Source organism: Blastomyces gilchristii (genome assembly GCF_000003855.2).
Source record: "Blastomyces gilchristii SLH14081 genomic scaffold supercont1.7, whole genome shotgun sequence".
NCBI classification, from domain to species: Eukaryota; Fungi; Ascomycota; class Eurotiomycetes; order Onygenales; family Ajellomycetaceae; genus Blastomyces; species Blastomyces gilchristii.
Window position 1 is genome coordinate 944,204 of NW_003101676.1, and position 23,577 is coordinate 967,780.

General features: G+C 36.5%; 5 protein-coding genes and 1 pseudogene across 6 annotated transcripts; 2 read left to right on the forward strand and 4 right to left on the reverse strand.

Annotated features, from left to right (window-relative positions):
• Positions 1–4: 4 nt before the first annotated feature.
• BDBG_04170 (uncharacterized protein) lies at positions 5–705 on the forward strand (the record flags this gene model as incomplete). The annotated part of the gene is made up of 1 exon (XM_002625255.2): positions 5–705. The coding sequence occupies one exon, from the start codon at positions 5–7 to the stop codon at positions 494–496; it is 492 nt and encodes a 163-aa protein (XP_002625301.1). The 3' UTR covers positions 497–705.
• Positions 706–2,231: 1,526 nt separating this feature from the next.
• Positions 2,232–2,669, reverse strand: BDBG_16976 (uncharacterized protein; the record flags this gene model as incomplete). Its single annotated transcript, XM_031724810.1, has 1 exon — positions 2,232–2,669. One exon carries the CDS (start codon positions 2,667–2,669, stop codon positions 2,232–2,234), a length of 438 nt encoding a protein of 145 aa, XP_031578166.1.
• Positions 2,670–2,677: 8 nt separating this feature from the next.
• Positions 2,678–3,565, reverse strand: BDBG_16977 (uncharacterized protein; the record flags this gene model as incomplete). Its single annotated transcript, XM_031724811.1, has 1 exon — positions 2,678–3,565. One exon carries the CDS (start codon positions 3,563–3,565, stop codon positions 2,678–2,680), a length of 888 nt encoding a protein of 295 aa, XP_031578167.1.
• A 467-nt stretch (positions 3,566–4,032) lies between these two features.
• BDBG_04172 (protein phosphatase PP2A regulatory subunit B) lies at positions 4,033–8,738 on the forward strand. The gene is made up of 7 exons (XM_002625257.2): positions 4,033–4,681; positions 4,920–5,317; positions 5,536–5,576; positions 5,720–5,817; positions 5,905–6,553; positions 6,662–7,230; positions 7,355–8,738. The coding sequence occupies exons 2-7, from the start codon at positions 5,274–5,276 to the stop codon at positions 7,376–7,378; spliced, it is 1,425 nt and encodes a 474-aa protein (XP_002625303.1). The 5' UTR covers positions 4,033–4,681; positions 4,920–5,273; the 3' UTR covers positions 7,379–8,738.
• A 351-nt stretch (positions 8,739–9,089) lies between these two features.
• Positions 9,090–10,699, reverse strand: BDBG_04173 (COP9 signalosome subunit CsnD; the record flags this gene model as incomplete). The annotated part of the gene is made up of 2 exons (XM_031721565.1): positions 9,090–9,236; positions 9,461–10,699. The coding sequence occupies 2 exons, from the start codon at positions 10,697–10,699 to the stop codon at positions 9,090–9,092; spliced, it is 1,386 nt and encodes a 461-aa protein (XP_031578168.1).
• A 5,552-nt stretch (positions 10,700–16,251) lies between these two features.
• On the reverse strand, positions 16,252–16,332 carry BDBG_16978 (annotated as a pseudogene). Its single transcript has one exon. The product of its transcript is annotated as a tRNA-OTHER (tRNA).
• Positions 16,333–23,577: the final 7,245 nt, after the last annotated feature.

A 23,577-nucleotide genomic window follows, 5' to 3' on the forward strand; every position in this document is an offset into this window, starting at 1 on the left:
CATTATGCCAATGCCAATGCCTGGGACCCCCGGTGGCCCGTTCTTCGATGCATCTGATCTGTCAATGTCGAATGCCCCTGCCGGTTCTGCATCTAGATCAATGTCGAATGTGCCTTCCTGTCCTGTGTCGAATCCGTCTGTGATGGATGCAAATGCCATTCCTGTGATTCCTGCCATCCCTGCAATCCCTGCGATTCCTGCTGTCCCATCACTGATTCCTGCCGTCCCTGTGATTCCCGCGGTGTTGAATGCGAATACTGTTCCTGCTTGCAATGTTGATAATGAGCAGCGCGTGGATAATAGTGTTCTAGAGAAGCTAGTTGGCCAGATGGATTCTTTATCTCTTGCAGTTGCCGGAATTCAGAGACAGAAGACACAATCTATGGCTGCCCTGAAGATTCCTCCCACCCGTGGACCCGTTGATCATTCTCATCCTATTGATATGCCGAATGTTTCATTCCATGGTTTTCAGCATGATCCTGGTTTTGATCGATAGAATTGATGGGGTTGTGGAGACTCCAGCCATAATGTTCCACGCTGTTCAAAGATCAACCGGCTCCTTGACCAGGGGAAGATTTATAGGGATATCCGTGGGAAATACTATGTGGGTAATGTTGTCAATCGCGGCCCAAGGATTCCTCTCAATCGATATGAACCATATATATTGCCTCTATCGAACGAGCCCTCAGCCGGCATGCTGCACAGGATCCCCCTGTCTCTGCTGTCCCTGTCTGCACCATTCCTACCCGCATTCCGAGTGTCCCACCAGATATTCCTCCCCGCGTCCCACTGCTGTCCCTTTCAGCTGGAGATGAGGGTGATCAACAATTGGAGGATCTTCGTGGTTGATGATGTGGGATGACGTTGACTGTGATGTTGGATGTTGAATGTGGTGTGGGATGGCATTGAATGTGGGATGTTGAATGCGATGTAGAGTTGCGAAATGGATGGAACAGATATTACCGCGTGGTAGACAGCCAATGAGGATTTCCCGGCCCAGGGCGGCCATCACATGATTCAACCAATCATGAGTGCCCATGTCAGCAGCACCTTCCGCAATTACCGCCTACTGCCATCTGTCTGTCTCTATTTTTGGTTTTTCATGTTCCCGCTGCTCCGTGAATCTGTCGTGTTCTCTTTCCTTTTCTGCCATTCTTTTTCCTTTTTCTTTGTTCTCCTATTGGTTGTCTTTCCTTTTCTTTGATTCTTGATCCGCTCATTGATTCCCCGTCTGTATTTTTCCTATTTTCTATTGGTTCTGGGTTGCAATCTTTGATGAATTGGATCGCATTCTTATGTTGCCGGGTCGGCAACGTAGGGAGAGGGGGAGATATGTAGTGGTCTTGGAGTGGAACAACTTTTCGCCGGGCTTCGCCTGCAATAAACATCCAATTCTTGAATGATGATTGATTGATTGATTGATGTCGCAAACAATCACCAAAAAAAAAAAAAAAATAAATAAATAAATAAATTCCAAAGGTTTTTCGACACTCCCCTCCCTGCACTCACTGCAACTTATGGCTGCTAGTGAGAAGCATCATCTCAACCAGATGAATAGATGAAGATTTTAAGAACTGAGGAAAACGTTGAGGTTTAATATATCTCTATTTGTCTCGTATCTGCCCCATCCATTGGATTCTTGGCCTGACTGTCGCGATTTGCGAATTAATTAATTTTATTTTATCTTTTCCTATCTTTTCCGAGCCTCAGCTTTTTTAAATAGTTAAATCCCCGAGGCGCGGTCTTGGCAAGCGTCAGATTAGAAAATTCCCTGTCTATGTACATGTACTTTTTAGCCTTTCTTTAGAATAAGTTACTGCCTCGACAGATAAATACATCAATGCGACGCCCTCCCTCAAATAGACCTGAGAGAACGTATATGAGAACGGTGCTCATAGCTTGGGGAATTCAGTTTAAAAAAATAGCCGTCTCGTTTTTAGAAACCATAACTATCTCCATAACTACGCAAGAGGAGGAAGCGGAGCTGCTGTTCGTTAGCTCTCCATGGGACAAGGGGCCGACCAATCTTTTTCGATATGGTTCTCTGTATGTGCATCATACACAGCTCAAGTCTATCTTAATATATACAATAATTATAATCACAATTATATATATACATGTTCAGGATAAATATATATCCAACAAGAAACCCCAAAATAGCGTATACATAACTACAAAAGCGCAAAACCTCCCTCCCTTGAACCCCACCTCTCACACCGCAGCATACCCCCCTAAAGCCTCGCCCTCAAATATCCCATAACCATCCCCAGCCTCTTCACCGCTGGCCCATCCTCCACCGCCCCACCGCCGCCGCCATCCTCCTTCCGCCCGATAATCTCCTTCCTCGCAGCCTCCACATAGGGCTTCAGGAATCCCCACACCGTATCCTGATACGTCCCGTCAACCTCCAACCACTCCGCCACGCCGGGCATTTCTCGCCAGTCCCACTCCCAGTCCTGACCATGTTGGTCATGTGGGTGTGATTGTTGTTGTTGTTGTTGTTGGATGGCGGTGAGTATGGAGTTGATATCTGGAATTAGACTGAGCTGGTTCGGGGGAAAGGATGGCGTTTGGGTTGTTGTAGTTGTAGTTGTCCCTGTCGTCGTTGGTGATGGGTTACGTGAGGAGGAGGAGGAGGAGGAAGAGAAGGTTGACGGTGGTTGTAGCATGGAAGCGTCTAGCTCGAAGAGTTCGCTTTCTGGGGATTCGGGAGGTGTGAAGGTTGCTGGTTGGAAGGTTGGGGAGGAGAGGAGGGCGACGACTGCTTGGCCGTCTGTGGAGTGAGGTGTGTAGGAGGTGTGGTGGGATAGATCGCGGGTAGGGTTGTTGCGTTGGTTTTGACTATGATTGTGATTACGGGTGGTGGTGGTGGTGGAGTTGTGCCAGGCAAAGTCGAAGGTGTCGTTGGGTAGGTGTTTTTCGAGAGACGCGGATGAGGAGGTGGTGGTATAGCGGAGGGATCGAGGAGATCTACCGGCTCCTCTGTTCTAAACTTTCCCTTCCCCTTTCCGCTGGATACATCGTAGGGATGTAGAAGGAGAGCGTCACCGCCATTGCTGTCATTGATAATGTTATTCTGTGGAGGATCTTGGAACCGTTCCCAAGTTCTATAATCATCTTCATCATATAGGTTCGATGCCGCGGAGGGTGGTGCGGAGCGGAATGACTCTGAGGGAAACCTCCGGGCCTCACTAGCTCGACTTGACGGTTGGCCTAGGCTTAACCCGTGTGACTGAGGTATAGTACCCGGCGTTGAAGACCCGGATTGTAGCGGTACATGCGAGGATGAGCTCCCTTTACCGGACGAGTCTAGTCCTGTAGCAAGGGTGGAGGCTATGTCGTGTGCGGCGGAGCGGGAGGAGGGCGCTGAAAAGGTGTTTTGTAGCAATCCCGAAGCAGAATCTTGGATTCTACTTGTCATTGAAGATATTTGTGAAGCGGGCTCGGAGCCAGGAGAGGACGACGAGGGCTGCGGCGTTTGTTCTTTCTCTCGCGAACCCCGCTGGGACGATTGGTTCTGCCGCATCTGTTGGTGTGGGGGAGGGGTAGGAGTATTATTATCCATTGGTTTGATTTTCAAGAATTAAAATTTCTCTTCGGGGGTACGTTGTCTATTGAAATGCATCATCTATCCGTATACCGTCAGATTAATGTTAGTTGACTGTCTGAATTTTGTCTGGCCGATGTCCTATATGTATGGAGGTAGGGCCCCTCAGGAATTGATGAAGAGGAGACAAACCTGAACAGTCAATGGAGATCGCGGGCGCTGAGTATACATAGAGCTTCATCTGTATTCCTTGAATAAATCCATAGCTATGATATCCAGTGGTGATCCATTTGGTATATGGTGAGGTAACTATTTAACAGTCGAGAAGATTTTCAATGGTGGCGGAGGAAAAAAGTCAGTATATAACTTATTTATTGATGCGCTTATTTATTTATATAACATGTGAAGGAACAAGCAAGTAAGTTAACTATTTAGTTCCCCCCCCCTTGGTAAGTTATTCACGTAACTAGTTATTTAGTTGATCAGTTATAGTTAAACAACCACCAGAAAGATCATCATCCTGAAAGCACCCTTAGCCAGGATTGAAATAAAAACAAGAAGAAATAGAGATCATCCAAGCTAGTCGATATATTTACTACGCAGTACAGCGGCGTATCCAAACCAAGTGGGATAAGTTAACTAATAAATAAGAGAGGTATTTCCGTGTACCTCCCCCGCACCAAAAGCGCCGCCCGGTACCTGTGACGACACCCAGCAACCATTTTTTTTCCCTCTCGTTGGTTCGAACTCGCTTTTCTTTTCCCGCTTCGATCGCCAACTCAACTCTGTCTTGTCTCTTGTTCTTGTCTTTTGGCTGCGTTCTTAAATAACTAAGTTACTATAATACGCAAGTAACTAGTAACTTAACTTAAGTAACTGACTACCTATCCGTCTTCATCTTCTGCTTCTCTCCCATTGCTCTACTCTGCTCCAACAATAATCCATAGACCCATCTCTTTTTCCTTTTACTCTTCAGTTCGTGATTGCTCGCTCTAGTTAGCTCTCCCTGGCTTCTCCCCTCTTCTTCCCGATCCTCTTTACTTAAAGTTATCCATCCCACTACGGTCGCGACACCAGCCAGTTTACATTCGACCCGCTTAGTTACCCTCTCCCAATCCCACCCCAGGATCACCAGTAAGTAAATTTTATTGAAGAACTATATACCATCCTTCTCTCTCCTTGCTTGGTTAAATGCTATATGTTTGAGCCTGAGACCTTGCCCGCTGTATAAGGCTGGCTGGCGGCTTGCTTAGCGGTGTCTCTCTCTCTCTCTCTCTTCTCGCTCTCCTCTCTCTCTGTCTCTTTCTTGCCTGCCGGAATTTCTCCCACGTCAACAACCAACAAATCCCCAACTAAATATAACTCACCACAGCCCTCAACCACACAGCTCTCGTCTATAGACCGCAATCACTTCTTCTGCTTCAACGACCGCTACCTTTCCTTTCCGTCTCTTTTCTCGATAGCCTACGCTACGCCTATTCTCCGCTTATCTCCATCCCTCCCTCTTCTCTCCGTTTGTCTTCCTCCCCCCGCCATTTCGTGCCAGCTATCCACCCTGGTCACCGTCCCTGCTCGCCCACGCCGCCCCGACATCTGCCAATCTCAACACGCTGAACCCCGCAGATAAGAACAGAGGGAAAATAATCACACAGGCCCCACGACCTGTCAGAGCTTTTGATTTTGCCCGTGTCACAGCCCATCACTTAGGGTTGTCGTTCTTAGAAAGATGGTAGACGGAGATCCAGGTTCACCTACCTGGAAGTTCACACAGTAAGCGCTCCATCCCCTCCAATTTTTTTCTCCTCCACATCATTCTACGCGACTGGAAAATACACACCACGCCACCTTACTCGTAGGCAGATGCCCAGCGGGTTCCATTAGCCTGGCCTTCCCCAGCGGGATTTCTGCCCCTCGTTGCGTTCTGCTGAGAGCACTGGCGCGAATTTTGAAATGCTTTGCGAAACCCGTTTCTAACAGCTTCGAAACAGATGCTTCGGCGATAAGGGCGATGTGGAAGATATCACAGATGGTTTGAACCCTCTTCCATTTACTTAATATCATTCTTCACTTTCCCGTCCCTTCCAACTTTACATCCTGTTTGGGCCTAATATACTTTTGACGGCCTCCCAATATCCGCTACGGCCGGCGCTGATGAATCTTGCTTCCCTGCAGCTGATATCATATCCACGGTCGAGTTCGATCACACTGGAAATTACCTCGCAACGGGCGATAAAGGAGGACGAGTTGTATTATTTGAGAGAAACGAGACAGTATGCTATGCTTCTTAGGCATTTTTTTTTTTTTTTTTTCACTCATGTCCTTGATAAGCATAAGAATCGCTAACTTCTCTCGACTAGAAAAAAACATGCGAATATAAATTCCATACCGAGTTCCAATCTCACGAGCCAGAATTCGATTACCTAAAATCTTTAGAGATTGAAGAGAAAATCAACAAAATAAAATGGTGCAGAAGGCAAAATGCATCCCATTACCTCCTTTCGACCAACGATAAGACAATAAAGCTTTGGAAGGTGTTTGATAAGTCGTTAAAGGTCGTTGCCGAAAATAACCTCTCCCATGATCTGACTCCGGCAGGCGCCGTGGCTGGAGGCGGCATGCCGCGCGCCCCGCACATTTCCTTCCGTGATGCGTCCTCTCTCAAGCTACCTCGCCTTACGCATCATGACACTGTAGTCGTTGCAGTTCCTCGACGTATCTACGCTAACGCCCACGCCTACCACATCAATAGCATATCGGTGAACAGTGACGGTGAAACGTTCATCAGCAGCGATGATCTTCGAATCAACCTGTGGAACTTGAATATCCAAGACCAAAGCTTCAATATCGTTGATATTAAGCCCGCGAATATGGAAGAACTAACAGAAGTTATTACAGCGGCGGAGTTCCACCCAACTAGTTGTAATTGGTTCATGTATGCCAGCTCCAAGGGAACTATCAAACTCGCAGATATGAGGCAGAGTGCTCTCTGCGATCAGCATCACAAACGTAAGCCTTTTTAAGCCCCTCAACCTCCCTGTTGTAAACTTTTTGCCTTAGTAGCACTCCTCACTTCCCACCTTCCGCCTGCTAACCTGAAATCTTCGCTTTGAATAGAATTTGAGCAAGAAGAAGATGCGTCCGCACGTTCATTCTTTTCCGAAATCATCTCTTCCATTTCTGATGTCCGCTTCTCGAATGATGGACGCTACATATTATCTCGCGACTATCTAACGGTCAAAATATGGGATGTCAACATGGAACGGCAACCTATAAAAACTATCCCGATCCACGAGCACCTCCGGCCCCGCCTATGCGATACGTATGAAAACGACAGCATCTTTGACAAATTCGAGGTAGTGTTCTCCGGCGATGCGGAGAATGTCATGACGGGTAGTTACAACAATAATTTCATGATCTATCCCTCTGATCCCAACAAGGAGACCGAAGTTGTTCTTCAGGCGGATAAGACTGCATTCAAAGCAAAGAAAGTTGGAGTACCGACTCCCATCAATTCTTCCGCGTCAACTAATAAGAAGGGCGGATCGAGGGCTGGTAGTCCTGCGGGTGCCGGTGGACGGATGAAGAAAGAAACGGACGCAGACCAGATTGATTTCAACAAGAAGATCTTACATATGAGTTGGCATCCTTTCGAGGATAGCATTGCGATCGCGGCTACTAACAATGTAAGCTGTAACTCTTCTTTTCTTCTTACTCCTCTGTCTGCCTTCTCATTCCATGTTCTATGTGTTACCCTTCTTGTTCTTCCAGCTTTTGTACCCACAGCCGCTAACATGTTCGTTTCAATAGCTATTCGTGTTCTCAGCTTTGTGAGTCCGAGGAGGTGAAAGAGGGAAAATGGAAAAAGCAAATTAATGAGAAAAGAGAAACAATGCTGGTAGTGCCGCTTCACCATGCTTTCTGCCCTTGATTATAATCTCCCGGTCCTGCAAAACCCCAATCATCCATCTCTCTATTGCATACACCTACTACTACTACTACCTTCTTCAGCAAAAAACCCCGCAGTCCAGTTTAATTCGTGCTATCAGGGTATTGGCAGCAGGCCTTCCGCCAGCAAAATACAATTTATTTCCTTTCCAGTCTTAAACTTTCCCTACCCCTCGCAGTCCCATCCATCTACTCTCTTCGTGTCATGTTACGCCCCATTTCTCCTCATCCCGCGTATGATTTTTTGTCTCTAATTGCCGCGAGGGAAGGAAAAGCAAACAACCATTTATAAACTAGGCCAGATAATTGCGTTGACTTACTGTCGTTGCAAGGGGGGGGGAGGGGGAGAAAAGGAGGAGAAAGGAGAGAAAACCAGTTGCTGTGTGTGATATGTATGGATGGTATAGAGGGTTTAGTAAAGGATCTCAAAGCTGTTAGAAGTCCTCCCCCCTCCATCCCCCCTACCCCCTAAAAAATCCGTCCCACCTCCACCTCACCGTCCGCTACCTAGCACCCAGCCAGCCCTGTTGATGCCAAGCAAAAATGAGAATTGAGGATTGAAATGAAGATATTCTATCGGTTTTTTTTTTCTTTCATCGTTTGTCGAGCCGCTTTTTGTGTGCATGTTACAATTTCTTTCTCTCACTTTTCTCTTTTGTTGAAGTAAAACCAGACAGAGGGACGGAGGGGAGGAAATGGGAGAGAAATAATATAAATAAATAATAATGTCTTTTGAACCATCCAAAATACCCAGCGGCGCCATATAATAAATATATATATACCCTTCTTTCTTTTCTTTTCCCCACAACCCCCCCCCCCCTTCTCTCTCTCTGAATTACCATTCCTGTGCATGCATTATAGTTCTTTCGGCGTATTTCCTACTCAGTAGACTTCCCTGCTCTTCCTTCCCCACCCGGACCCGCCCCCTTTATTTAGTTCGCTGGGGAAAGGAGAAAGGGAGAGACGGGAAGTCAAGACGAATTGAATAATCACCAAGAAATACAGCGCAAGGACAGGGGGCCCGATATGGCGTGTTCGGCTTAGATTATAGACTATGGGAGGAGAACGAAAGGAGAGGGAAAAACTTTTCATGCATACAGACGGTCTTTGCGGATTGGGGTGGGTAGTGGTCTCGAAGGAACGGGGAATGGAGAAGGATGGTTAGTAGTAGGGCGCTTGGGGCTTTCTTTCTTTCTTTCTCCTGCTATTCTCGTTCTTTTTTCGCCTGCTTTCTTTTACGATCTGCTTTTTTTTTTTTTTTTTTTTTTTTTTCTCTTCCTCTTTTTGTTTTGCTTTGGTTATGTGGGGGGTTGTGAGTGGGTGAATTTTGTTTTCTTCTCACCCCCCCCTCTTTTTTTTTTTTTTTTTTTTTTTTTTTTTCATTGGGGAAAAACGGAAGGATAGAGGTGCCGTTTGTTTTGTTGGGGGGTGTTTACTTTTTTCCTTTGAGTGCTTCCTTTTGTTTCCTTGTATTTCCCTCTTTGATATGCATATTTTATGTTGCGCTTGAGGGGAATTGGGGAAAAAAACGTACGGACATGGCTCCGCCAGAAGAAAAGTCTCCATATAGCTAGGGGGAACAGGTTCTGTTATGTGACTAAACGGACACGGAAGGATCTTCCTTCGTGCGTTTCATATATTCATCAAAAACTTCGTGTGATCTCATCTCATCTAAACTTGGAATAACCCTTTTGCCATATGCAGTGATGGAATCTGGCCAGGCAGGTGGTAGCGATGTATTGAGCTGGTAAAACAGAGAACTGACACCTCCACATTCCCAAGTCCGCGCCCTTCACGGACGCTTACTAGTCCAGCTCCCTAATGTACCATTTGCGCTTCGGCGAAGTCCTGAAGTTTACGGTGTTAGGCATCCCGTGGTTTTAAATTTTGGGTTGAATGGAATAGCAGTGAGAATTCCCGGGGGGGGGGGAGATAAAACAGGAACGCAACACAAAGAATATGACTTACCGGAAACTGATCTATAATGGCAGCTGCCACCCTTTCCACCTCCTCAGCCAAATTTTGGACGCCAGCATCCCAGACTCTTAAACTACGTCCCGCCGACTCTGCCCCGGGGCCAACACCGGGGATTCCTGACTCGAAATAAATCACACCTTTAATCTGATCGATACTACCTTTTAATCTGCCTTGCTCAAGCATGCGTGCAGCATATGCCTCTGCCCTCTCTCCAGCGCTCAAATCCCCGCTAGCCTCGAGCCCGAGAATGTTTCCTAATTCCTCCACGTGTATATTTTCATACAGTCGACTGGCAGCGAGGAGGTTGTGTTCGATGACAGCTCGACCAAGCACGGTGGATCCATCTGCCGTTATAGCGAGTTGGTGAGGGACTAGCTTCTCCGCGAATGCCTTCACCTCCCCAGCTGTGAGCAGCCTGTCCATAAATATCTTCTCCAATATATTGTATATTCCGAGAGAAGATGATCGGTCGTCCTTGTATAAACGGGATAAAGTGCGGGAACGTTGGGGACCAGCTGGTCCGAGAACGGCGCATATAATGGCGGCAGAAAGAGCTTGGAGACGGTCTTCTTCCTCAATTTCCCCGGATAAACTCACATTGAGATATTGCTGGCTTGCATCGAGGAATCGGCGGTTAAAATCTGAAATGCGCGCCTGGGAGAGCTGGAAGTGAAGTGTCAGCTCCGGGTCTTCGATTTTGGTAGGCATGTTCTTGACTCTGTTTAAGAAGCTCTCTGCATTTGTCGTATCGTCGTCTTCTAGATATAGTCGTACGATACGAATCCATATGCGCACCTTCGCATCGTCGGACATGAGGTGCTGGGAACTGTCGAAACGGATTGCCTGTAAGACTCTGGCTGCTTGTGTAAAATCCTCTTCTGCCTCATACGCGTCTGCAAGAATTTCCCTCAGAACTGCATCCTGTGCTTCAGCAGAGGTTGAGTGGGATTGTATCTCGGATAGCGCATTTTGCCCAACCGCGATTATGACCTTGGCTGGTAGCTTTCGGAGAGAGTTGATGAAGTTATCAAGGAGGGGTCGGGCAGCAACGATTCCGACGGTGTCGCCGAGGATGGAGTTTAGGAAAGCGACGAGGTTGGGTTCAATGTTCGGAGAAGAGGGGGATGATATTATTTTGGAGAGGAGTTCATTGTAAAGCTGTGGCTTATGCTGTTGATTTGTCGTTGCTTCAATATTAGCTAGGGCAGAGGTGACATGAGGCTCCGCCATTGCGGTGGGGTGGGGGATTGGTTCGTGAGCCGACGCTGGAAATGACGATCCTTTTATATTGGTTACCAAAAGACGTAGAGGTATTGCGTGAAGAAGAAGGGAAAGTTAAGTCATGGAAGAATTGTTATATAGATTACTAGCTCTTGCTGCGTTGACATCTTTATTCTTGGAGGATAACGTTGTTATGTTGTATTGTTATCTAACTACGCGAGTTACAAACTAAATGGATAGGTTGGGGTGGCACGTGACTAGGGTAGGTGTAGTAATCACCAACACCCCCCCTTATTATTATTATTCTTCAATTATAGATGTATGCAGTCAGAGACTATGACATCTACCTGAGAACTTTAGTTCTCAGGGTTTTTTCTATGTCTGTAAAGTTAACTATTATACATTCATCAATTTCAGATATGCAAAATCAGAAAATTCTAGCTCAGAATACAAAAACTATTTATAAATTACAGTGTTTTAACATCTTTTGATACTTTGAAATCATTTGACAATATCATGACAAAAGAAAAGAGAAAAAGAACACAGTCTCAAAGATAGACACATTAAACAGATAGATAGAAAGAAATTGAAAGAAAAAGATAAAGAAAAAGATAAAGTAAAGAGAGACTATAATAAAATAAATTATTAAAAGAGAGTGTATAGCTGTTTTAACAGACTATATCTGATTGATTTTCTTCTCTTTATATTCAGATAATTCTGAATTTAGTCATTTTCTTATAGCTGCTTGAGTTTCTGATAGAAAGTCTATTAAGTATTTAATTTCTGTCTCAGTTGAGTATAAGAATCTTATATTTAATTAATTTAGATTATACTTCTCTTTCAATCTGACTCTGAGACTATTATATAATACACAGTGTATTACAATATACTCAGAATTCTCATTTATATTACAGAATGAGCATTCTATTGAGTTAAATCTATCATCAAATCTTTGTATATAAGATTTGAAATAGCCATGTTCTAGTTTCAGCTGTATTATAGATAAGAATATTTTCTTTTTACATTTAATTAAACAAGATTTTCACTTGAGTTTTGTTTCAAATCTTGAATAATGTATACTCTTCTTTTATTTCTATCAGCTTTTATTTCACTTATTTAAACAAGATTCTTTTATTTTTCTTCTTATAAAAGATTAGAACATAATTTTTTGAATAGATCTGCTTAATTCTGCACTCTTTTTTACAGCTGAATCAGTCAATTCATTGTCATAAATATTCATATAAGCAGAAACTCAGTGTAGATGAATTATCAGCTTTGATATTCTTCTCTTTTGAATTTTCAAAACAGAGTTTAAGATCAGTTTAAGATTTATTTAATTATTATGAATCTGATTATTTCTAAGTCTTTTTAAAGCAGCTTGACTATCAGAGAATATTCATGTCTCTTTTAAATAATTTCCTCTTTTATGAGATTTTATTTCAATGAGTTTGAAAGCTTTCACTATTATAAATAGTTCAGTATCAAAGACTTCATATTCAGAGTCTAGATTTCAGAAATCTGAGATAAAATTAATATTATCTTCAGTATAAGCAATGTTTGCATCTAATCTATTCAAGTTCTCATTTTTTAAATCATCTGAATAAATCAGAATAGAGTCTTTTATATTGATTGTAGAAATTCTCTTTAAATACTGTTCATATTCTTTCTCTTTTAATAGTTCACTTATTTATAAGTCTATAAGAGATTCAAGCTTTTCTCTTCAGAGAGATAGCTTCTCATAATCAACTTTTTCAATATTTAAAGAGAAAAATTAATTTTTAATCAGAGAGTATAGTCTGTACAGTTAAGAAGACATTTTCTTTGAAGAATTATTTTCATTTCAATTAAGAAATCTATTTCAATTCAGTTCATTTTCAGAGTTAATTGATGAAAATGAAGAAGAGACTCTTTCTCTGATTATATGATTTAAGCTCATCTTTACAACTCTCAGAGCATAGTTTATACAGGTCTTTTCAAATCTAATAGCAGAAGAAGAAATTGAAGCTTCAATTTTCATTGCTTTAATAGAAGATGATTTGAATACTCTCAGAATTCTTCTCAAGACTCTGTTTTACAGACTTTGAAAGAGTTCAGTGAAATTCTCTTGATTATTTCATCAAACTTGAACTTCATAATCAGCTACTGATGTAATACAGGCTATATATAACTGTCTTATAGTCTGAAAGAATAGACCTCTCTCTGTATTTGATAGTCTGATTATGTTATTTAATAGTCTTTCTGTCTTGACAGTTCTTTATTGAATATGATATTTAAAATTCAACTTAGAGTTTAATTATACTTCTAATTATTTAATATTTACACTGAGTTTAATCTCTCTATTTAAAAGAGTTAGAGATAGTTCTTTCTCATTGAATCTAGAAAAGAAATGAATTAACTCAGTTTTATTCATATTAAATTGAATTTAATTAATATCTGCTCTAACAAAGATTTTCTTTACAGCTTCTTCAATTACTTTTAAATTCTCTTTAATAGTTTTTAAGCTGTAAACTAGATCAATATCATTCACATAACTTAAAGATTACACTATTCTCATATTTCTATTTTTGAATAGATATACAGTGTATATTATAAATAAAATAAGTGAGATTGAAGATCTCTGTGATACTTCTATTTATATCTCAGTCTTATCTTATTTCATTTCATCAAAGAAGAGTTATATAATTCTTTTAGATATAAAACAGTTAACTCATTTTATTAGAGAAAGTGACAGTTTTAATATCTTTAATATCTGAATTAACTTTGACTTTGAAACATGATTAAATGCTTCTTTTATATCAATAAAAACTGCAGTTGAGATCAGACTCTCATGCTTTGCTATTTGAATATCATGAATAACTGAGAGAACAGTGTCAATTGTAGAACACTGTTTTCTATCTTTCATTTATTCACTGAATAAAAAAGAATCATCTATAGAGCTTATAAAAGATAGTTAAGTAGCTATTATCTTTTCTAAAACCTTTTCTAGACAGTTCAAAAGAGATATTACTCTATATGACTTAGAAATTGAAGTTTTTCTATTAGGTTTTGTAAGAATCACTTCAGTGACTTCTCTTCAGCATTCAGAATGATATTCATTTTTCAAGAGATTGAAAAAGAGCTCAAAATATTCATTCTTTAAGTAGGAATATGTATTTTGAATAATTAAGTGATTAATTGAATCAGGACCTGCAGCAGTTTTAACAGAACTTGAGAAGATAGCTGACTCTAATTCATCTTATATAAGATCAGATCATTTCCAGTCATTTTTATCAATATAGTTAAGAAGTGATATATTCTCTTTCTCTGAATCTGAATCTGAATCTGATGAGTTCTGAAAGAGAATTCTTATGAAAGCTTGACATTTTTTCTCAAAAGAGTTTACTGTATATAATTTATTCTGAAACTCATATTTTAAGGCTGGAAGTTTTACTACATTTCTTGTTTTAGTATAGTTAAAAGCTTTAAAAACTTCCTTCTCTTATACTTCTTTAAGAAATTTATTTCAGCAGTCTGTTTTAGCTCTTTTAATATCTGAAAAATATTTATTTCTGACAGCTTTGAACTCTTTATCAGATATTACATCATTCTTTCAATCTCTTCTAGTAGTAGCTAATTCTTTTCTTTTAGATGAGATATTCTCATTTCATCAAGGTTTTGAATACTCAGAAGATTTTCTTTTTAAAATATTATCTCTAATACTTGTTAGAATAATAGATGTAATAAGCTTCACTCTATTCTTAAGCATTTCATTTGAGATATCTTGTTCAGAATTTCAATATAGCTTATTCTATCTTTCAGATTTTAACAGTTTTATACTTTCTTTAACTGCTTTTCAATCAGCTTTTTCAAAGTTATACTGATTAGAGAGAAGAGGATTTTCACTCATTTGTTTTTCACTCAGTTTAATATCAAATTGAATAATCTCATGACCTGATTCTGATGTCTCATTTGAATTAATAAATCAGTTTACAAGTCTTCTTTTCATTAGATTTTATGATATGAATGTTAAATCTATAATAGATTTCTGTTTCATGTCTTTTCTAAAGAATGTTTATTGATCAGACTTATTAATCAAATCTATTGAATACTCAAAGATTTATTCAACTAGATTATCAGCTCTCACTGCTCTCTTGCATTCTGAATTTCATCAGAGATGATGTGTATTGAAATCTCCTGCAATTATAGAGTTTCTTGATAAAGTTATGTTCAGAAATTCTCTATCAATTGTTCAGATATTGTTATTTTTCTTCAATGACTTTTCATTATAGATATTTATAAGCTGTATAGTATTAAACTCATTTTCTTTATCTATAATATCACTCATCAGAATATCAGGGTCAGACATGATATTAAATCTTAGATTAAATTAATATCTTGATCTCTTTCTTTCATAGATCACTACTCTTGACTTTATCTCAGACTTTTGAGATAAAAAGCAGTAGTAGCTTGAATGAGAAATGATATATTTTTACTCAGCATTAAAATTCAGCTTCTGAAGCAGTATAAAATCAACTTTTTACTCAAATACAATTTGAAGATAAGAATAAATACAATTTGAGTTTCTATTCACATTATTTTAAATAAATGTGATTTTTGAAGAGTTTTTAAACTTTTTTTATTGTTTTTGTTGTATATTCATACTAAAAGAGAGTAGAGTAGAATCTAATCACTATTATCAGATAGTAGATTATAACTGTTCTGAAAAGTAGAAATCTCAACTGCTTACATTATATCTAGTTTATTATCAGAGTCATTTCTCAATTCTCTAATCTTAACAGGAGTTTGAGGATTCAAATTCTGTTTACATTTAGCTGGAGAATTGGAGTTTGAAGACTTAGATAGTTGAGAGTTTCTTCTTTTTGAGCTTGCAGTTGTAAGTCTACTGGCTTGACTCTACGGGCGCTAGCCACCCGCAGGATGCACCTTAAGCTAATTACATTTAACCCCCTATAATTAACCGACCACCGTGTCCGTCCTCTCGGGCCAGCCACTAATTTCCAGGGGCGTTAGTTAGTGGCTGCCACCGCCCACTTGGTGGTGTACACACCAAGCTTCCGGTTGCTGATCTCGGCCTCATTAGATGCCCATAGGCCTACCAATCAGCCGTCGTGGCCTCGCCCCGTGTTAGGGACTAACCATAGGCTTGATGACTGCAGTCCTCCCTGCCAGTATTAGGGGTTGGCAGTGAGCTTGCAGGCACTAGCCTATCAGGGTGCCCTGTCTAGGGCCTAGATGCGCGTCTAGGCCTGCTAGTCGGGTGGTTTTCAAAATCATTCCCTGTATTTGGGGGGGAGCTAGGCTCCGATGACGGCCCTAGTTAGGGACTTGCTTAAGTAGTGTATAACCACTACATTAGGCTTGACTCTATATCGTTAGAACCTTGACGGGTGCACAGTAGGATAGTGGGACATTGGCACCCCATGCCGGCCCTGGTGGGTGTTCGCAGGATCTCGCTTAACTAGTGGCTTGGCTTGCAGTAGAGAGTTCTACCCCGCACCAAGCCTTACTAATTAGGCTCAGCCCCTATTACATGGGGGCTTTCATGGGTAAGAAGTGGCAGGTGCCAGCGGTGGGATTCGAACCCACGCACCCCTAATGTGTGCGGCCTTGGTTACCAGTCTTACCAACTGGGCCACGCTGGCAACACCCCCCCTTGCTACGCCGTGGCCTATAATAAGCCGCCACCCGGGGCCTCCCCCATCCTCAAATCTTTCAAAAATGCAATAATAATTAATTACATGAATCGGACCCTGATTTCCTCATTAGAAAAGGTGTCCGTACGGCAATAACTGTAAAAATCAAGAAATACATGCAAAATTCATTGATCCGCTGTATCATCATTATCATTCAATCATTTCTTCTCAATTTCCTGAATGTCAATTCTTTTGACAAAATCTTCAAATGCAGGCTTCGCCAGTGACTTGGTAAGCCTGTCAGCTATGTTCACTGTAGAATCAACATGTTTCATCATGATTTCCTCTTTTTCAATCAAATTGTGAAGAATATGATATCTGATCTTGATGTGATGTGACCTTCATGTTAAGAATTCTCTCTTTGCTAGATTGATTGCTCTCTTATTATCAACTCATAGATGCAAGCATATTTTCACTTTTTCATCATTTATCAACTCAGTGTCATATAATATATTATTCAATCAGATTATCTCATAAGCTGTCTCACTAGCTGCAATATACTCAGCTTCTGTGGTTAATTTGATAATAGATATCTGTCTCTGTGATCATCATGAGATCAGTGACTCATTAATTAATATAATATAGCTGATAGTTGATTTGTATTGAGAATTCACTTCTACTCAGTCTGAATTGCAATATGTTACAGAACTCAGGCTATCTTCTATCTCCTTCTTATACAATATGTCATGATTTCTCATCTTCTTGACATAATGTAGAACATGCTTCAACACTGCTCAACATACTTTGTATGAACATGAGTTAAAATGTTAGAGATAGTTGACTGTGAATATCAGATCTGACCGGCTGCTTAAGATTAAATACTGCAATAATCTCAATTCTTGATGATATTTTATAGCTGTAAAGTTATCATTCAATTCATCATTCTCATCAGGTGAAAATTTGTAAGAATAAGTACTCACAGATGATTATTCAGATGTTTGCAGCTTGATGTGATATGTACTATTAACTACTAGAAGTATTCATGATAGAAAGATAAAATATAGAGATTAAATGTATAATAGCATTTAAGCTGAGTTATAAATAGTATTCACAAACTTCAGTCTATATAGTTATATATAGTCAAGGGCTGCTAATTCTATTAATTATATAAAAGATAGAAATAGAGATAAAGAATTTATAAGAAGTGAGATTTCTTATATACTCTCTTCTCTCTAAGACTTCATCTGTGAAGTCTTTCACTGAGTGACTTTATAGAATCAGCTCAGTACTGCAGTAATACTCACTAAAAATTCTTTATATCTATAAAAAATCTTAGTAAGAAAAAATCTCTTATTACTATAAAGAGAAAAGAGTCTATTACTCAGTTTCTTATTTTATAAGATTCTTTATAATTTACAGATTTTTCTCTGACTATTATACAGATTTATCTTATATCTTTTATATAGAAGAATTTCAGTTAACTCTCAATTATTTTTATAAAATTCTTATATAATTATTACACAGATTCATCTTATAAATAAATCACTCTCTATAAGATTATCTTTATCAAAGAGAAGTATTTATAAGTTAATCTTTTACTTATTTTTATAAATTATTATTCTTTGATACTATAGAATTATAAAGAAATTTTTCATTCTTTTATTAACTCTGTAAAATTATAGAATTAAGATATCTATAGTCTGTAATTACTTTTTATAATTATATAGAAAGATTTAGATCTATAATTTATAATTACTCTTTATTTACTAGAGTAATCTGACTATTCTGTAGAATTACTTATAGTGTAAGTAAATCTCTCTAGAGTAGTATAAATATTTTAGATCTATTTACAGAATTTTATCTTCTTTTTTCTTTTTCTATAACAGCTTTTATTCTTATAAACTGTGAGTATTTTCATTCATTTATAAAGTATTTTTACTCAGATAATAGAGAGAGAGTATTTCTAATAATATCTATATATTAATTCAAGAACTTCTTAAGAATAAAAATTTTTTTAATTTTAATATTTTTATAAATAATATCTGACTACTACTGAGCTTTTTATAAATATCTCTATAACTTCTCTAATCACTTTTTACTAACTGATAAAATAGAAATATTACTGTTTATAACAGTGTCTTTACTCTTCTCAGCTCTGTTATTATACTCAATCTTCAGATTAACAGTTAATCTTATATCTCTCTCAGATTAACTTCTAACTTTAAGTAGTATAGTCTTACTCTTTACTGTAAGTCTCTCTATAAGTAATTTCTTACAGATTTTAGTTAATAGTTCTTATAAAGCTTCTGATATTATCAGTGTCTTCTACAGTCTAATGAGTCTATAATTATCTCTTCTCTACTTATATAATCTCTGACTAGATATATGTAAATATATCTAGATTTTCTATCAATGATTCTCATATCACAGTGCATTTTCATAATTTCATTATTAATAAGAGATGAGTCTCTGAGTACTTATAAAATTCAGATAATTAAGATAATATAAATATTATAACTTTATAATAGAAGTTAATCTGAGTAGATGAGTCTTCTCTTTATATCTTAATTATTTTCAGACTGAATACTTCAGTATAACTAAGAGAGTGAATATAGCTTTATAAAAGATATCTGATTATATATATAGATAATCAGCTCTTAAGATTCTGCTATAATTATATACACTCTGATATTCAGCTTCTCTGAAGTCTGTGCATTTCTGATAATTTTTATATTAAATGCAATAATTATCTGTACTGTAGATATAATACTTTCTACTTCTTTAAAAAGAAAAATTAATAGTTATAGAAGAATTAAGTATCACAGATATTAAGAATATAAGTATGAATTTTCTTTATTTTTTCTTTATTAATCTCTAAATTATGTTTATAGCTCTGTTTCTATTTTCCTTATTTTTTAAACTTTAATAAAAATATAATTTCTTCTTCTCTTTACATATACTGTGAACTGTTCATCTCAGTAGAAACTTATTATCTTATAAAACTAGAGTTTATAAATAACAGTGTTAATATCTTTATTACAATCAGATTCTTAGTAAAGATTATATTATTCTAACTTATCAGAATTCACAGTATAAAAGTCATGTCTCAGCTTCTGCAGATATCTTATCTACTCAGATAATTTTTAAATAAACTTATTTATCTTATTAGAATACTTTTATCACTGAATCTTAAATCAGAGCTTATAATCTCACTTCTCTAAGTTAATAATTTCTTTAATTTAATATTCTCTTTCACTCTCTAATACTTTGTAAATAGAGTGATAAGTTATAGAGTTCTCTTCTAAGAATTTCTTATATTTACAGAGTAAAGAGATATGAAAAATATTATATATCTATAACTTAGATAATAGTTTCAATCTATAGAACTATAAACTAATTTTCTTTATAATCTTATAAGACTCTGTTTATAAGAGATTCAGTTTCTTACTAAATCTCTGTATAGTAATATTTTATAGACTTAGTCAGACTTTATTATCTTTCTTAAAACTCTTTATAATATACTTAAAGTTATAGTATCTCTTCTGATACTCTTAAGTCTTTCTTAAGAATTTACAGACTTTCTTTCAGATATTCTGAATTCTCTCAGTCTATTCACAGATATTATTACACTTTATAGTATACTCTCATAGATTTATCAAGATTATTCATAGATAAGTCTTAGTAAGTATTTTAAAAAGAATTTTATCTATGTTAACATGCTTTAAGTTATTATATATAAACTCTGTAAGTAATAATTAATACACTTAATTATTCTGATTATAATTGATAAAGTACTACAGATACTATTTTAATATACTTATCAGATATTCTATCTGATTATCTATCTATTAATAAAAAACTATACTTAGATCTTATAGAATCTTCAGTATAATTATCAGATTAGATCAGAACTTCTCTGTGAAAATTAATTCTCTATCTAAGATAATATTCATAGATAATTTATACAATCAGATTATATCACAGATAAAAATATAAGTTAAATTCTTTAACTTTAAGTTCTTACAGATGAGTATAAAGTATATTATCTTAATAAAGTAATTCACTATCATCAGCACACTGTTAAAACAGATATTATATATATTCTTACTTTCAGAGAGATCTATAAGAGTATTTATTTCTAGCTATTTTCAAGATTTCTATGAAATGAGTAGAGAAGTAAGTTCTTCATATAATCTGAATCACACTATCTATGAACTCTGATAAATAGTATAAGAATTTACTATTTTCTTCATAAGTTCTTATATCTTCAGTTAGAAGTATTTTCTTATAAGTAACTCATGAGTTCTAGTATCTATAAAATAACCTGTTAGAGAAGAGTTATAATATCTTTTAATAAGTTCTATACATAGAAACTTATTCATAGATATATAAATTCAGTTCTCTCTTTATAAGAGATTATTTAAGTCTCTTTAATTCTTTATTTCTGTAGAATTGATCTCTGCTGTGAGTAGTTTCTGAATATACTGAGTATATTCATTCTTCAGTTGCAGTTCAGATAATCTGAATAGAAAATCTTATAAAGACTTATACTCTATTTTCTTCTGTATTAGGTCTTTCACAGTATTTCTCAAAATCTATAAATTCTTCAGATTATAGATACTCTCTTCAAGAATTCTCACAGAGATTTTCAGAGTGTTAACTCTCAGTATTATAGAGAGTAGTTGTATAGACTTCTTCTCTTTTTTCTCTCTCTTCTCTCATAGAGAATTAAGAGACTTTTTAGTTAATCTCTTTATAACACTTAGTTCAAGTATTCTATAAAGCTTTTCTATCTTCTCTAGTCTCTCTATATCTGTCATTCTGATCTTTTTAATATAGTCTGATCTGTAAGAGAGTCTGTTCACTGAGTTCTTAGTTCTCTTAATATATTCTATCTTAAATCAGAACTCACTCAGTCTCTGAGCTCAGTGAATCTGCTACTGTGAGAGTTTCTTGATTAAAGTAAATTATTATAAGCTATTATAATCAGTTCTAATAGTAATCACTGTTATAAGATTCTCAAAGTAGTGATATCAGTGATAGAAGAATTTCACTATTATAAGAAGCTTCTAATTATAAATATCATAGTTAATCTCTACAGATTGTATCTTTCATAAGAAAAAGATTACTGAAACTCAGTTCTTATTTAACTGTAGTTACAAGACTATTTCTGAAATTATAAACAAGAAGATATCTATCTTTAATCTGATTAAGAGTAAGAAATTAAAGTGAAACAGTATCACTGTGTCTATGAATATCTATTTTAATCTTATAAAGATTTTATAAGCTTCTGAGATAAAAAAGCTCTTACAGCTCTCTCTTCTTAATAATCTTTTCATTCTCTATTTATAGAATGACTTCTTCTTATTTTCACTCTTCAGTATATCTATAAGAGTTAAGAAGATTCTTATGAATATAAAGATAAATTATCTATAGAAATTTATAAAGCTCAGAAAGATCTGAATCTTATAAATACTAGTTAACTCTGATTGTAATAGAATAGTCTTAATTTATAAAGATTTCATCTGAATATCATCTGCAGTGATTATATATTCTAGAAAATTAATTTAACAGACACTGAAGTTATACTTTATAAGCTTAATATACAGTTTTATCTCATCTAAGATCTTCAATATACTTTGTATATACTCAGTGTGTTCTTTCTTCTTTATAGAGTATATTATCACATTATTCAGATATATTATTATGAAGACATTCAGATATACATGAAGTATTTTATTAATAAAAGACTGAAATATTATAGAAGTATTAGTTAAATTAAAAGATATTACTAGATATTCAAACAATTTCAGTATAGTTCTGAAGATAGTCTTTCATTTATTCTCAGACTATATTTACAGCTGTGTATATATATTAATTATATTCAGTTATATGAATATAACAGCTCTCATGATATGATTAATTACATTCTTAATTAGAGATAGAGAATAGTGACTCTTTATTATCTTGAAATTCAGATTATAATAGTCTATATACAATCTGAGATCTTCATTCTTCTTCTTTATAAATATTATAGAGACTTCTACAGAGATCTGTGAAGATTAAATAAAGTCATTCTTCAGATTCTTCTTTATATAGATCTGTAAGATCTCTGTCTTGTAATAAAAGAGTTTATAGATTAATTCTTGAAAGAGTTTCTACTCTTCTATTAAATTTATTATCAGATTCTTCTTATAGTGAGAAGAAAGCTCAGCTGTCTTTACTAAGCTGAATATCTCTGTAAAATCTCAGTATTTCTCTGATATCTGAAGCTTAGTTTTCATGACTGTGAAGTTCTCAGACATTTATAAAGTTATTATATAAATGAGCTTGTCTTCTCTAAGAAACTTTACAGTATTAACTGATTCTATCTCTATAAGTGAGTCTGTTAACACTGATCAGAAGTATAAATCTGACTCATGAACAGCTATATACAGATTGTATCTTTAAAGTTATATAAGTTTTAAGTATATATTATCTGTGATATCTGTAATAATTACAGTTTCTGTAAATCTTCTTCAGATTCTGAAGAGATCTTGTAATTTAAAGATGACTTTTATAAGTTCTTCAGTTCTCAGATCTGAGTTCTCACACTCTGCTTATTATAAGAGCAGATTCTCAGTTTTTATCACTCAGCTTATTCACTTTATAAGCTTTAGAAACACTACAGTGATCTGAGATTCTAAGTTTATTAATACTTTTTATACTTGCAGAGTAGCAGTACTGTGATGTGATCTCTTCTTATAAGTAAGTATTTTCATTGAAGAAGTAACAGATTCAGGTATCAGTTTCAAGACTCTTAAGAAGACTGTTACTAACTCTGTTTATAACTTCTGAAATTTCTATTTTAATTTATTCAGACAGTTTATATGAAGATATTCTAATTTAAAACAGATAAAGCAGAGACTCTTTTTCTTAATCTCTCTATTATATACTCTATTTATAAGAGCTTATGAAGCTCTCTCTTTCTACTCAGCAGTTAGATATGAATCTCTCTATATCTTATTATCTTTTTCTAATAAATCTGTTCTCTATTATTCTGACTCTTACAGAGCTGATTAGTAATTCACTCTTTATAGATCTATGACTCTTACAGTGATCTGTAAGTAATAAATAAGAGTTATTAGTTTCTTCAGAGTCAAGAGCTTAGAGTCTTATTTAATAAGCTTATTCTATATATCTTTATTCAGTCTCTTTATAAATATCATTATTCAGATCTTATTTCAGAGTTTTATTTTCACAGATCTCAATTCA

Bases quoted from the DNA above. Each gene is read 5' to 3' on its own strand.
- BDBG_04172 (XM_002625257.2), top strand. From the start codon at position 5,274: ATGGTAGACGGAGATCCAGGTTCACCTACCTGGAAGTTCACACA. The intron at 5,818-5,904 runs GTATGCTATGCT...TCTCTCGACTAG, and splicing joins TATTTGAGAGAAACGAGACA to AAAAAAACATGCGAATATAA. The intron at 7,231-7,354 runs GTAAGCTGTAAC...TCGTTTCAATAG, and splicing joins CGATCGCGGCTACTAACAAT to CTATTCGTGTTCTCAGCTTT.